At 26.7% G+C, this 15,204-nt stretch overlaps 1 protein-coding gene across 1 annotated transcript in view; it reads right to left on the reverse strand.

Annotated features, from left to right (window-relative positions):
- Positions 1 to 15,204, reverse strand: part of l(3)80Fj (lethal (3) 80Fj) — an 84,274-nt gene that overhangs the window by 59,663 nt on the left and 9,407 nt on the right. Inside the window, exons 7-21 of the mRNA XM_087149853.1 lie at positions 12,647 to 12,715; positions 11,842 to 11,950; positions 11,680 to 11,754; positions 11,469 to 11,597; positions 10,281 to 10,433; positions 10,048 to 10,145; positions 9,454 to 9,529; positions 7,717 to 7,869; positions 7,012 to 7,098; positions 5,866 to 5,938; positions 5,483 to 5,648; positions 3,838 to 4,006; positions 2,554 to 2,687; positions 1,723 to 1,901; positions 35 to 128 (exon numbers count right to left, since the gene is read on the reverse strand). Of these exons, the coding sequence (XP_087005979.1) occupies positions 35 to 128; positions 1,723 to 1,901; positions 2,554 to 2,687; positions 3,838 to 4,006; positions 5,483 to 5,648; positions 5,866 to 5,938; positions 7,012 to 7,098; positions 7,717 to 7,869; positions 9,454 to 9,529; positions 10,048 to 10,145; positions 10,281 to 10,433; positions 11,469 to 11,597; positions 11,680 to 11,754; positions 11,842 to 11,950; positions 12,647 to 12,715 (1,764 nt within the window). The remainder of the gene's footprint in view (positions 1 to 34; positions 129 to 1,722; positions 1,902 to 2,553; positions 2,688 to 3,837; positions 4,007 to 5,482; positions 5,649 to 5,865; positions 5,939 to 7,011; positions 7,099 to 7,716; positions 7,870 to 9,453; positions 9,530 to 10,047; positions 10,146 to 10,280; positions 10,434 to 11,468; positions 11,598 to 11,679; positions 11,755 to 11,841; positions 11,951 to 12,646; positions 12,716 to 15,204) is intronic.

Consider the following 15,204-nt stretch of genomic DNA (forward strand, 5'->3'; position numbering starts at 1 on the left):
TAATTAGATCGTTAGAAAAAACCTTTTAACTCACCTTTTTTAGTTCAATTTCCTCCATCTGTTCTTTGTAGGAGTAAAGCTTACTTTCCCTCTTGATATTCTTATTGATATTTGTGTGCTCTTTTAAACTGTAAAAAAACAAATAAAAAAACTATTTAAGCTTCAATGAATATGTTGCTATGTATTTTTACTTTAACTAATGAAGTAAATTGTTTGCTGTCAAATTAACTTGGAAGAAAAATCAATTAAATAGAAAAATTTATTAACATTAAGTTACAAAGGAAATTTCAAAAATAAGGTTCTTTTTTGTAGAAATACAAAAAATTAAAATAATATTTACATTATTTTAAAAGGTTAAATGTCTATTTTTACACATAAGTGGTCAATACATTTCGAAGTACTCTTGACAGTTTTTGTATGCCTTTGTTATACCAGCTCCCTACCAAATCCTTCAGATAGGTGACCATTACTTTTCACCTCATTATCAAAAAATGATTTGTATTTAACTATTTTAAGTTCAGGTAGGTCAATTATATGCTGTTTGAAATATTGACAAAGATATGAAGCACTGATAAAAAAGAACAAAGTGACAACCATTCAATTAAAATTTCAATACTTTTTTATAATTATTTCAAGTAAGTCGAATATAAATTTTAGCAATACAAAGAATCAAACTCTTAGTACTGTAACGAATGTAAATGGAATTGAGAACTGTCGTTAAGTTGATTAAATGATGCCTAAACTAAAACTGACTCAAAATGAAATGGCAGAAAGATCATCAAGGTTCATTAAAGTGGAGAGGGTATATGAAGATTTCTGATTAAAGGCGATTAGCGCAAAAAAAAATTCAGCTACTAGAGTAAATTAATTTGATTGACAAAATCTTTAAACTATTATCAAATGAATGATAATACAAATCTGGTAAACCTTGGAAATTAAAAGGCTCTGAAACTTATCAAACCACAGCATAGCATAAGGAAAAAAGGATTAAAGAAAATAAAAAAATTGATTATTTTTTTTTAAATGTTACATAAAAGCTTTTCTGAAACTGTTTCTGCCAGTCAATTAAGTTTGTTCAGAGAAAGATCAGAAGTCAGGAGTTTTGCTGTTCTAAATATTCTCTCGCACATCACATCACTAAGGAGAAAGGTTAATGCCACCAGTTTTAACTTTGTCAATAGTCTGCAGGCATTACTTTTCTTGCTACTGGTTTTACAGGATCAATATAAATAAAATTTGTATTGATACGATCAAAAGAAAAAGGAGAAAAAAACAATTTTTGAAATATCTCTGCACTATAAAGCACAGAACTGAGTCTAAAATATCAAGAAATGAGCTTTGTCATGTTTTTCTTTTCTAATATAGAAAAACTATCAACAAGAGTCTAGTGCCTTAGAGAGAAACAAATGAAACATTACCCTAAATTAATTATTAATTAAATTAATTAGCTAATTTGACTTTTACAGGATGAATGAAGATAATTATTCTTTTTTGGTTCATCAGACATTTCAAAAAGGAATTTAGGATAAACCAAATACACTCCATACAGATCTGCCAACTCATATATTTATTATGAAGAAAAAAATGAGAAAATACTTTGGTGGCCTGAGGTCCACCAAAGCCTGAGAGTTGACAATTCTGGCTAATATATTGTAAAAACATGAATTTATGAAATGAATTGAAAACTAAAACTAGAACTGGTTCCAAAAAAAAATTGCTTACTTTTCAATGACAGATGCATCATATAGTTCTCCATCAGGAGTAAGGAATATATGGTACTCTTCTTTAGTGACAAGCCCAAATGCATTGTCTTTTAGTAAATTAATTGTGAAGGAAACAATAGCAGGAACAATTTCTTTGGGTTGTAACTGCACTAACGTTTTTAATACATTCAATTTGGCCTGAAATAAATCAAAACTGTAAGAAATAGACAATCACTTTGAAATAAAACTAAAAAATTAACAATTTACATTCAGAAAGGAGTGTAAAAAAATATTTTAATCATATGAAGTAACAATAATATAAGATCCTAAAGTTTAAAGTTCCCTTTTTACATGAAGCATCAAAACCATTTCTTTGAATGAATTTAAATACTATAATTTATTTTGCATATTTAGGGAGAGAAATTTTAATTGGTATAATAGAACATGAAAAAAAAAGATATTAAATGTAAACAAAAAAAGAAACTATTTACCAAAGTGCATTTCTAATTTGTAGAGATTACAACATTAGTGCACAAAAATTACTCTGATGGCAAAATCACCAATTAGAAATTTTTAAAAAAATGTCTAAAAATTTCAGTGAATGTATGTGGAAAAAAAAGTAAACAAAATAAAACATTGAACTCTGCCCAAATGAAAATACTTCAGCCCTTTGCTTTTTGGATACCAGAGATTTCGTAGACTTGTAACAATTGAGATTATTTTAAAATAAAAATGCACTAATTATCCAATGCATTTGACAAATAACATGTAAATTAAACACAAATACAACATATATCAATTTGTAATTAATATTAAAAATAAAAAGCAACAAAAAAAATCATTGCCTTACCTGTGCAATATTTTCTGAATTGTTATCATCTATGACTAAATCAACTACCTCATCTTTTTTCAATTTTAAATATTCTGCAGGTTTTTGATGTAATTTTGTAGCTATCTTTTGCCACAGAGAAGAATTCGACTGATCTAAAAAAACAAAAGAAAAGAACTTAAAAATTTAAAAAATTTAACTTGAAATTTAAAAAAAATTATTAGAATTTACAATAGTTTAAAAAAAATATGGACCTCAAATTTAAACCACACTATAAAATTATATATTTCCCCTGAAAAAATAGTTATGTGCAAATTTCTAGAAAAATTAAGATAAAAAAATTTTAAAAATTGTTTTTGCAATATAATAGGGAAACAACAAAATTGGATCATTATGGAAAAATAAAACTTTATGGTAAAATGCAATTTTATAATACATTTTTAAACCACAAAATTATTTAAATATATATCATCAGTGGGTACAACAAACTAAAATCAAATTCCTGCTGTACATTTTGAAAGTTGTTTTCGTTTTGTTAGCATTCTGTTTGTTCTAATAATAAATTTAAATGATAAAAAAAAAAACATTCGATGTTTGTAAGTAATTACTTTATACCTCAGGGTCAGAGCTAAGGATTTAAAATTATTAACCAGTAAATAAGCCAAATATCAAAAGTATTTGCGTAGTTTCGAAACTCTTCGTCAAATGCCACAATTTTTTATAATTAATTTTTTCCCATAGAAAACTATTTTATCGTAATTTGTTTCAGGCTTATATTATTTGGACTCAATTCTATACTGCACATCTACCAAAAATTACTGTAATCGAATAATAAAATTCTGATTTGTTTAGAAAAATTCATTTTGATGTAATTTTAATTTCCTACCAGTGGAAAAAATTATTCACCGATACTTTTGCAAAAACACAATTTTATTTGCCAAATTTACGATTTTATCGCATTTGGCAAGGTGTCGATTGCTTAACACGGGCCCTGCATCTTATATAGAAATTTAAACAAAAACAGCAAGGCAATAAATAAAACCTGTAATATTTTTAACCTATTAATATCTCTTAAAAAAATTACATCTCAAGAACAATTCAAAGGGAATAAAAAAATTATAAAACGACATCTTTCGCCTGTCACAAACAACCAAAGTTGTGAAGCATTAAAAAAAAAAACTGACGACAGAAAAAAATATAATTTGAAAATAAATAATTAATGAAATACTGAGGTGGACTTGATCATTTTTTAATAATTTATGAAGATAAAAATATTAATTCAATAAAAATTAAAATATGACTTACAGATAACATCTAAATGTGAGGGAATCAGACAATCCATACAAATTTGATGGACTTCTTGTTCATCTAAATTGGATCCACTGCACAAAGCAAATAAACAACTCTGAAGAACTTGAACATTAACATCCCCATTGTCAGACTCTGCCTCTTGGTCATCATTCTTAGATGGTTTCTGAAGTATAAATAGAACAGTGTGAAAAGCACTCATTAATGTGAAACAGTCCACCATTATTTCAATTGCAATACACATATAGTGAATATAGATATCAAAAGCAAACCTATCATTCCTCATTTCTCTAAAATTTAGAAGATTTACAGCAAAATTACTCAAGATTTTATGTGCTTTCAATTTTTATTCCTTATACAAAGAATTATTTAGTGTTTTACAAGTGGAATAAAGTGCTCCACCATCAGTTCAAGTACATCTAAAATACTCCTTTTCTTGTACTATTTTTTTTCAACATTTTATATTTTGCATTAATTTACAATTTATAACAATTAGACTGAAGCACAACAACAACGCAAAATGTCTTAGTCTGAGCAAGACAAAAAAACCTATCCTCACACACGGATATACATTTACCGGCCATATTATAATAATTAGACCAAATTATTATACGCACTGTAGTTTAATATTACATGTTTTGCTCGAATTTACATGTGATACTTTTATATTTAAACATGCATTCAACGAATGTAAACAAGTGCAAATCAGTTTCAGTCACGTAAAGAGAATAAAGCTGTATAATATCACCTGATAATTAAGATTTTAAATAGAATCTTATAGTGCGTCTAATAATTTGGCCAGAAACTGTATATACACATAGACAGACAGTGGAACTCTGATTTTACGTTTTCTGCCGGAGTAGCACGAAGCAGGATAATGTAAAATCGGGATAAAAAAGAAATAAGTATATTTTTCATAAATTTACTCTGATGAGATGAACTAATTGAAAAGAATTTATTTGTTTCCACTCCAATAGAAATTTTTTGTATTGAAACTAATAAAAATACTTTTATTTAGTCACAAACATGTAATGCAAGTAACAAAATGGCATATTTTGATCACAATCAGCGTTATTTAAAAAAATTCCTTTTTCAATCAACAAATACTGAATTACAATTAAAAGCATAAATACCGGCAAAATATAACTCAGTTTGCCTCACAATCGACAGTATACTAACTAAGCTAGAGGAAACTTGATGCCAGTTTGTTCCGAATTGAGATTGCTAAAATTTTATTTTGAAAATAATAAGCCTAATTAGATGTGTATTTTAGCTTTTTCAACAAAGTAATATTCATTGAACAAAATAAGCAGATGCTATACATACACTAAAATTATAAAAAATCCTCCTTTATAAAAGAGTTAGGGTCAAAAAAATATACCTACAAAAATTCTATAAGTTATTCCTTCACAAATACATTAAAAACATAATGATTGAGAAAATAACAAAAACAAGTAACATTTAAACTTTAAAGTTCATTTACTCAAAATCACTAAAATGTCAATAACCTGCTTCTTCCAATAAGCTCTACATTGATAAAATGATATTAATAGCTATTGTTTTTTTTTTTTTACAAAATGAAAATAAATTAAGATAGCACAAGATGGGTAATGAAAGAATTGAAGCAGAATAATATTTTTACTTTAATTTTAACAGTCTCCAGGAATGACGGAAATTCTTTGAGTAAGGCGCAAGCCAATCGAGTTCCACCCAAGGCAGAGAGCATCTTTTTTAGGTGTCCAGATGCTTGCATTCGAATCTTAAACGTTGGTCTTGTGAGTATGAAAAGAATTGCTCTCATAAGAAGGCTGGAAAAAATAATGCATATTTGTTAATCACTGATTTTAAATTTAAGTTAAAGGGTTCTATGAGTGACTTTTTTTCCCTTCATATTTAGGAGAGGTTTTCAAACCGTTTAAAATTAAAAATTGTCTTACATTAAAAGAGTAACTGAGATGCATGTAATATAAAAAATATGAAAAACATTTATGACAGATAATTAATTTTATTTGTTAAAAGTCTTACTTAGATTCTTCTTTAAATCCATGTCCATGCTCCATAACTAATTTTTCAATAACATACATCACAGATAAAAGAACTGAAAAGTCAGAGAAAATTCTATTAATCATTCTTCAAAATATTTAACATGAATATAATGATAGTAAAAATGCTATAAAAGAAAATTATGAATCATAATTATATTATGGCTGTTGTCCTGTTAAACACTTGATAGCTAACATGTATATGGCTAATCCTCGAAATTTGATGTAGTCCGATATACTCCATTAGATCATTGACAAATAGAAAATCCAGAACGGACAGGGAATCAACTGTTAAATCACTTCTAGTTAGTCCAGTATAGGCTCAGGTGAAGCAAAATTAGGTATTGCCTTTGGTAATATCTGTTTAGAGCCCTTGAAAGAGGCACTAACAAAGACTGCTTACAAACCCGGCCAGAGCAGTCTGAGTACCTCTACTGTATTTGGTGTTCAACTTTACTTTTAATTGCATACTATAACATCTTGCCAGTGAAAACTTGAAAAGTCTCTTCAATGAACAAAGGCATTTAGGACCTGCGTCAATGTAGTTGTTGTCGCATGCCATCAAAGCACTGTGGTACGATTGTTCTTATTTTCTAGTGGCACTATCTATGGTCAAGAATTCAACTCCTACCACATGCACGCATCCACAGATGAATCAATATCCAACTCAGTGCCCCCAGAAGTATAAATTGTCATGGGAACATGAAGGACTTTGTGACAATACAGATTTAATGTGCACTAGTCACCATTTACAACATGGGGAGTCTTCAAGCCGCTGGATTTGAACTCCCGTTTTCACAAATGTGAGTCCAGCTCCCTAACAGCTAAGCTATTCCGGCCCCACCTGCACCAATATACTCATACATTATCAGCACACATTTGAAAATATTTAAATTTTAACTTAGTCAAAGATTTTAAGAATCTCTGCTTAAGATGTTTTTGGGCTCATGGACTTGATCTAATTTAAATAAACAATTTTAGGAATTAAAAATAAAATGTGTCTTTGATGGATAGGAAATATGCCACCAATACCAAATGTAATTCATGTAACTATTTCATTAAGGATTAATAAGATAAAAATGAACTTTATTTCAATTTTGCATTGTTCTTTTTAATTTTTAATACATACCATCATCTGTAACATAAGAAAGGAACTTTTCAGCGAAAAAAGGCAGCTTGTTCACATCTACGTTCATCACATTTTTCAGCTTTGTTTCTAAAAATATATTAAAAATAGCAGAAATGTAAGCATAGAATAAAATTTTTAAGTTAAATAAAATTTTTATGCACATAAAGTTTCTTTATAAATTTAAAGAAAGGCAAAAATAGTCACAGGGACACTAAATGATAAAAGCCAATAAGCCACAGCCAATAAAAAAATATTTTTGACAAGAATGTTTAGGAAGACCAAATTAAATTATCAAAACACAATCCTCATAATAATAATCTGCAAGTCTCTCATTAATATTTATACGTTTCATTGATGATTCTTTTTAACATTCTCAGCTTGTTGCTAAACAAACTTGTTTTAATTTTTTTTAATTAAGATCGTTAAGTTAAATTAGCTATTGACGGAAAGATGCTGTTCAAAGTGAGAGGCAGAGTTAGGGCTATTATGATTTATTTTTTTTAAGAAATTAAGTGAAAAGATGTACGTGCATTTGACCTTGATTGCACTCATACTAATTTTAAATTAATAATGCTCGAATAAGAACAATAACAACTATTATTTAGACTTCTGGATTGGATAAGAAGAAAATCCAAAGCACATTTTATGCATAAGTAATTTTTAAAAAATAAATAGTAATATCACACAACTAAAAATTAAACATACCAGATTCACTATCATATGAGTACAAATTCAAAAAAAGACTAAATGCTGACAATCCTTCAACAACAGCATTAGTTTGGGTGGGTTGACTGATCGCTTTATTGTAGGCTTTCTCTAGGACAGGAATTAAATCTAAAGCTTGGTGCAATGTGTTGCCTGAAAGAAAAAAATTATAAAATATCAACATCACATAAAAAGACATTAAAATATTTTAAATCAACACTGAATCGTCAGTAATAAAGTATGACATAATGAATATTGAGACCTCAAATATGAACTATAGCAATATTATTTTTGATAGTTTTAGTAAATTACTTCGTTATTTGCAAATAAAACTTCATTTATTTTAGGACAGAACCTTCAAAAAGATAATGATTTATGAGTATCTTTAATTAAATATAAATATATTTTTACGAGAAAACTAACTATATATATGTATTCATGAATTGAATGAAAAATTAAGAAGCTACAATTTTAAAATAAACCCGGAACTACGAAGCTTTGAGAATTAAACTGAAAAATTGACATATTAAAGGAAAGATAGTGACAAGGAAAATTTCTTCAAAATTTAACAATAAAAGAACATAATAAAGTATGTAAAAAAAAAATGGGAAACTTTCTTCTTCTTTCTCTATTATTTTTCTTTTAAGGGCCGATAAAATACAATCATTTTTGAAAATAAAATAAATAACTTAGATAATAAACCAAAAAAGATTGCTTACAAAATTTTAAATTAAAATAAATATGAAGACCTCATGGCAGAAACAACATTTACTTTGCACTGCAGAGTAAAATAATATGTCTGTTATGTTTGAGTTTTAACAGTGAGCACAAAGATATTTTTGTCAAAAGAATTATGAAGGGTGTCAGCTTTGATATGTAGTAATTACAGGTTGTGAAAGTATTAATTTCCATATCAGGAAATTTAGTTTATTATTGCCAGAATAGGAGTATTTTTCTAATTATAAGCAGAATATAGATAATGACAAAAAATATTTCAGAGATAAAAAAAAAAGAATGCTGAAAAGTTATTGAGATAGAATAGTAATAACTATGTTCAGAAATTTGGAGCTAAACTCATTGTTGTACCTCATGTGTGACATTTCCCTTTAAGATAAAAACTTGCAACAGGTAGTTGACCTGACTTATCAATTTAAGAATGCAAAAATATTTCCTTGAAAATGTAACACAATCAATATTTTTCCTCTTTTCACTGTGCTTCCGTGGAAATGATTTTTTTCATTATTATTATTTATGAAACTCAAAAACACAAAATAATTGCTTTCCTCGGTTAAAAATAAAATTTACTTTTAAAACGTATACAGACTAAATATGTAGTTTTCTGCTTTTATCTCAAAACTTATTTGCAACTGCATTTTTATTTCACCAAGACATAGACATATTATGAAGAATAATTTTTATCTTAGGATAATTATTCTTTATTTGGAAATATCGCATTTATCATCGTAAAGGAATGTATCCAGATAAAAACCTTATCACAAGATTTTCTAAACAGAGAAAGAATGGGACTGAAAGGAAAGGCAAAGCAATAGACATTCAATTATAGAAGAAAATAACTTATGTTATTTTTGACTCTATGAAAACAGGGAAAATAAAAATAAAAAATTCCATCTCAAAAAAATTAAAGAGTTAAACTCTGTTTTTTAGCATAAGACATATGCAATTTATGAAATTGCAGTTAAACCAGTAATGTAATTTTGTTCTAAGAAAAATACAAACCATGAAAAGCAGTCTTCATACAAAGAATATAGCTGTTGCGAATGGAAAATGTTGAATTCTTCTGAACTAGACAATTCTATAAAGTAAAGAAATCATTAAAGCTTCGAATTCCGTGCATATCAGAAAGCAAAATAAATAGTAAAACTCTAAATTAAATTTTATCAATTGCTTTGCATTTGTTAAAAAAGAAAAAAATTATTGACATGGATGTTTTTGAATGACGTTAAAATACAGTAAAATAAAAAAACTAGGTTATAATGACATATTTGTTTTTTAAAAAAAAGTGTCAACACATGCTAATATGTAATAAAATTTACGTAATAAAGTTTTAAAAAGAAAAATTTTAAAACTCAACATTATAATGCAATACATTACATTTACATTTTTTAATCTTTATCAAGAAGAAATTTTATAAATAATATGACCTATAGGTTTAATTATTTTTTAAATGCAAATATTTTGACATAATCCATAATCAATTAGAATTTTTATCATTAAGACTAAGATTTAAATAATAAGATTTTTTTTCAATTATAGAACCTAATATAGACTTAAATTGAAATTTAACTTTTAACAACTAAGATAATACCTTACCTGAAATAGTTCCATTACACTAGGTGGCACCTGCATGGTGAATTTCGCACACCACAGTGAAAGCATGGAAAGAGTGTGCAATATTGTACCTTCATGAACTAAAAAAAATACTTTAATTAAAAACTTGTACATATTTTAGAGGTTTAATCTTAATTTCTCATCTCTAATGTGAAAGTTAAAGATGAGGATTCAAAAGTAATAACGGTTTCATAAAACCTTCAAGCATTAAATACCTTCATGTTTAAGGAATTGTATAAAATTTTCAGCAGCCATTTCACACAGTGCTTGAATAGATGTAGAACCAGTAACAATATTATAGCTTAGATTCCCAATTCCACTTAAAACTCCAATTCTTTGTGTTACCACAGTGAGTTTGCCTTCAGAACCTAAAATAAAAATTAAGAATTAATATAATTTATTTTGGTTGACTTATACATAAGACATCTGAAAATCATTGAACTAAACTCTCTTCTTAAAACACTACTATGTAGTTTTATCTGTAGTTTTCTTCTTTAAAAAAAAATTGGGTTGCATGAAAGGAAAAAAGGAAAAATAAACTTCAACAATGTATTTTTCATTTATATTTTGTTCGATACTTAGAAGTTTACCCTAGTTAGTCATACTTATAACCTTATAATTTGCTTGCATACTTAACTACATTAGATTAACAACTAATAATTAAAATATACATAGTTAAAACAATATTTAAACAGCAAAAATAATATTTGAATGTTTTTTATAATAACAGCAGAACAAATTCTTAACAAAAACCACTTACATAAAAGGAAATAATTGCAGTATATTCCACAAAGAAGAAATCCTATGCTAACTATTTTGCAATTTTCAGGCATCGGGAATTTCTTTATAAAAATTGTTTACAAAATAAAATTCAAACTACATCACATTAAAAATGATTAAATTAAATAAATGACAATATTTTTCATTTGCCATAGGCATTATATAAGCTAGAATAAAAATTTCTTATTATGTTGATTATATTCTTAAATTTATAACTTGAAAAGTAATATTAAATTAATTGCCGGTTATTGTAATTTAATTGTGCAAAATAAATTTCAAAATTTTTATAACACCTGAAAATAAATACTTTTGAATTAATTTTTAACAACAAAAACTATGAAATTTTATATTCGATAAAGGCTTTTTTTAAAACATATTTTTTAATGACAGGTTTGCAATCGCCACTTTCTTTAAATATCCTATACAAAATTATAGCTATAAAAATATTTGGTACATAATTTAAAATTCTACTTTCTTTTGTGCTTTTGTTTAGATGTTTCAATAATTTAAAACGAATTCTGGTAATGTGTGTTCTTCATCAGAGTCACAAGATCTCCTAAACATTTAAAATTAAAATAACTACCAAATCAGAATTGCGGAATTTCTACTCAAAACTTACTTACCATTCAAAATTGCAAAATAATGTTCAACTAAATCCTTCACAGCTTGAGAGCTACTACATTGCTGAGCTAAGCATTTAGTAGCTGTCACAGCATCCTCTCTACACTGATCTTCTTTCGAATGCAAGTGAACTATAAAAAAAATGTGAATTATGAACCAAGCAGAATAGAAGGATAATATCAAAGGAAAAAAAAAGAATTGCTGAAAACTCACCACCGAGACTTTTACCAATATCCAAGGCATACTGACTCAAGTCCAATGATACGCTTGAGAGAATTTTGCAGACAGCTAAAAACAAAAAATATATATTTAAACTATGTTATGCAAACAAAATTTAAATTACAAGTAGCTAAATTAGAAAGAAATCCAATTTACTTTCAAATATTATTTCCGGGTTCCTAAGCAATGCTTTTTGCAGAGAGGGCAGAAGAATACTTTTGAAATCATCATGTGTAACTTGTCGTAAAAGTGAACTACATGATTCCTGAAATAAATATATATTGTAATGCAGTTAAGCAACTAACATAGCAATTATGAATTAAAACAAAACTGCAATGTAAAAGATTTAGAAGTGAATTTTTTACAGGTAATTAGAAAATTGTCACTTTTTAGTTTTGTAGGATATTTTTCAGGATTAAGAAACAAAACAAGATAGAAGTTTCTTACTATTCCTTAATTTCTCATTAACCTAAACTATATATAAATATATATATATTTATAATTTACGTAAGCAGCATAGCCTGAACCTGATAAAAAAAGAAATTCATCATTGAAAAGGTGATAAAAAAAAAACAATTATTTTACTTTTAAAGGAAAACAAATTCGAAAAAAATTAGCAAATTTATGTAAAATGCATTTTACATAAATATAATAAAGATTTTATTTAAATATTATTAAAAAATTTTTTAAAAGTTTAGAGTTAGTTTAACCCCTCAATCTTATTACTTTCAAGTAAACAGTCATAAAAGTGACAATTTTTTTTAAAACAAGAAACATAATTCAAACAACAATGTCGAGTATACGAAGAATATTTAACACCAATTAATATTTTGCTAACAACTGGTATAACAAGAGGATCAGAATAACAGATTTTAGCATGCAAAGCACCATATTAGAAAAATAATAATATAAAAAGCATTATAAAAATTCAACGAGAAAACATTTTGTGTGAAATACTTACTAAAATGTGGAGTTGAGGTTTGATTTTACTTCCTATAATAACTTTACAAAGCAATTGAATAGAATGCTCCTAAAAATAATAAATATGAGATTTAGATTTTTTAATAAATAAAAATACCCTAGCTTATTACAATCATGCAAATTTGCTTAATATATTTAGTAACTACTTAAAGAAAAGAAAATATGAAAATTGTAAGGTAACTAATTACTAAGGCTTTCAACCAAATATTTTATTTTAGCAAAATGGATTAAATGTAGATTCTAATGACTTGAGAACCAAATTTTTGAGCTTAAGGACATATAATATGCAAAACTTATATATTAATAAGTTTTGCATGTTATAAGTCTTCAAACTCAGACAATCTAGTTCTCAAGCCAATTATATCATTCAACATTATACATCCAAAGTAAGTTGATAAAGTGTTGCTGAAAACTAATGATAAGAAAAAAAGTTCCCTTTGTTTATTAAATTTCATTTAAAGAAACAAATTCTCAATAGAAATTAAAATAATTCAACTTTGTTAAATCAATAAAAAACCTTCATAAAAAGAATTAAAATTAATTAAAAGAGCTAAATTGATTTATATTTCCATAACCATATTTTAAGAAATAATAAAAAAAAATGTTTTGATTGAACTTCTGTGAGAGAAACATTCTTTTATTTTACTTTATGAACAGATATATCTGCCAACCTCTAAAAGTAGCAATTAGGAAGACTGAAACTCAAAAATAAGAACATTTAGAACACAACAAATTTATATTATTTTAACTTTAAAAAAAAAGGCCTTTAAATAAGGTTCTTTCAATAATTTTCCACAGGATATTTAATAGAAAAAATATTTGTAAAACAGAAATTTCCTTTGATCAATAGAGATTTTGCGGAATGAAAGCCATACTGTGAAGTTACGAACGTTATAAAGTACATTTAGCAATAGAGCTTAATCAATGCAATTAATTTAAAATAATAATATTGGAATGCATTTTTGGAAATAAAACATCAGCAAGAACTCTATTTAAAAGTAAACATACAAAACGCTATGAGCTTTAACGAACAAAATTCAAAAAGCTGCTCATATCATGGAAAATAAATATGTTCAATTTTAAATTAATTCTTTAATTGCAATCGGAAAAAAAAAATTTAAATAAAATATTCATAATTTTCCCAAAATGAATAACAATATCGTTTTTTCGATGCAGCATACATTTTAAATATTAAACGCATTTGTATTTATAACCATATAATGCAAGATGAAACACAAATTGTGTTACAATGACTTGATTAAAGATCACACACGTTGCTTGTATGTCCCAGTGTTCTCAAAACATAAGAGCAAGTAAAACAGTAGAGCTACACCAAATTTTTAAGTTACAAGGTGAATTAAATAGACACATAATACAACCTTTCAATTAACACCCATTCTGGTTATCTAAGTAAACGCTACACACTTCCTTTTTTTATTTTTTCTATGCTTGTTTGCACGGTTACAAAAGCTGTAAGATCCAGTTTGGATAGAAATAAGTGGCATTCTTCGTGCGTATGCGGTTACTCATGAAATTCATTGACTCACTTTATTTATTAATTCTCTGAAAGTGATGGAGAAAGTGCCAAAAATGCAAGAGGGAAGTATTACCCGCCATTTCTTTTTCTATCATTAAGGCAGATTAGTCAGTTTTTTTACTACACCTTTACAGGGTTGCCACTCAAATCTGAAAAAAAAAATCTCTGTGTTTTCCCTGTACAAATTATAAACGATATATTAAGAGGAAACAACAATTACTGAGCTCGTGTGTGAGCTATATTGGGCTAACTATCTATATACTAGTTTTTAATTGTTAGAAAAACAGTTGAACATACTTAAATAATGCTATAATAAATTAAATAGTTTAGTATAGCTGAAATATCATGGTTAAATATCCTTAAATTACGCTTTGAGTGGTCAATATTTTTTAAAACACAAAAGTAAGAAACAAAATTCCCTGTATTTTCCCATTTTCCAAAGAAAAAATTCAAATGCCCTGCATTTTCCCTGTTATTTTAGGTGATTTTTAAATTCCCTGCATTTTCCAGGTTTTCCCTGTTCTCCCTGTGGAGTGGCAATCCTGCTTTATTTATTAGAATTTTTATTTTTTTACGGATTTTTACTCGAATTTGTATAAAAAGAAAAAACTGTAAATAATTTTCTTAAAGCAGAGCAATTTTGGTTACTAATCGGTAAATCGTAAAAGGAGTCTGAAATAGAGAAGTCTTCTTTCAAAACAGGAAGAGTTAGCAAGTATGGATAGATAAAAGAAGAGAAATCACAAAATATATTCGTTTATTTTACTCCTTTTCAATTAACAGTATCAAAGACCATTTTTTTAAATAATTTAGTTTGATAGATTTTTAATTTTAAATGATTGGATAATTATTTCCGTTTTCAAAAAAAATCCTATTTTTAAACAGTAATAAGTGATAATAACAAGTCAAATATAACAAGTCATGCAAATATAAAAACATAAATTTGAAAATATATTTCAAATAATAAAACATTTTTTAACTAAAATAAAGTTTTACCATAT

The sequence above is a fragment of the Parasteatoda tepidariorum genome, chromosome 8, assembly GCF_982258835.1.
Source record: "Parasteatoda tepidariorum strain Cologne lab strain chromosome 8, Ptep-v5.0, whole genome shotgun sequence".
Lineage (NCBI taxonomy): Eukaryota > Metazoa > Arthropoda > Arachnida > Araneae > Theridiidae > Parasteatoda > Parasteatoda tepidariorum.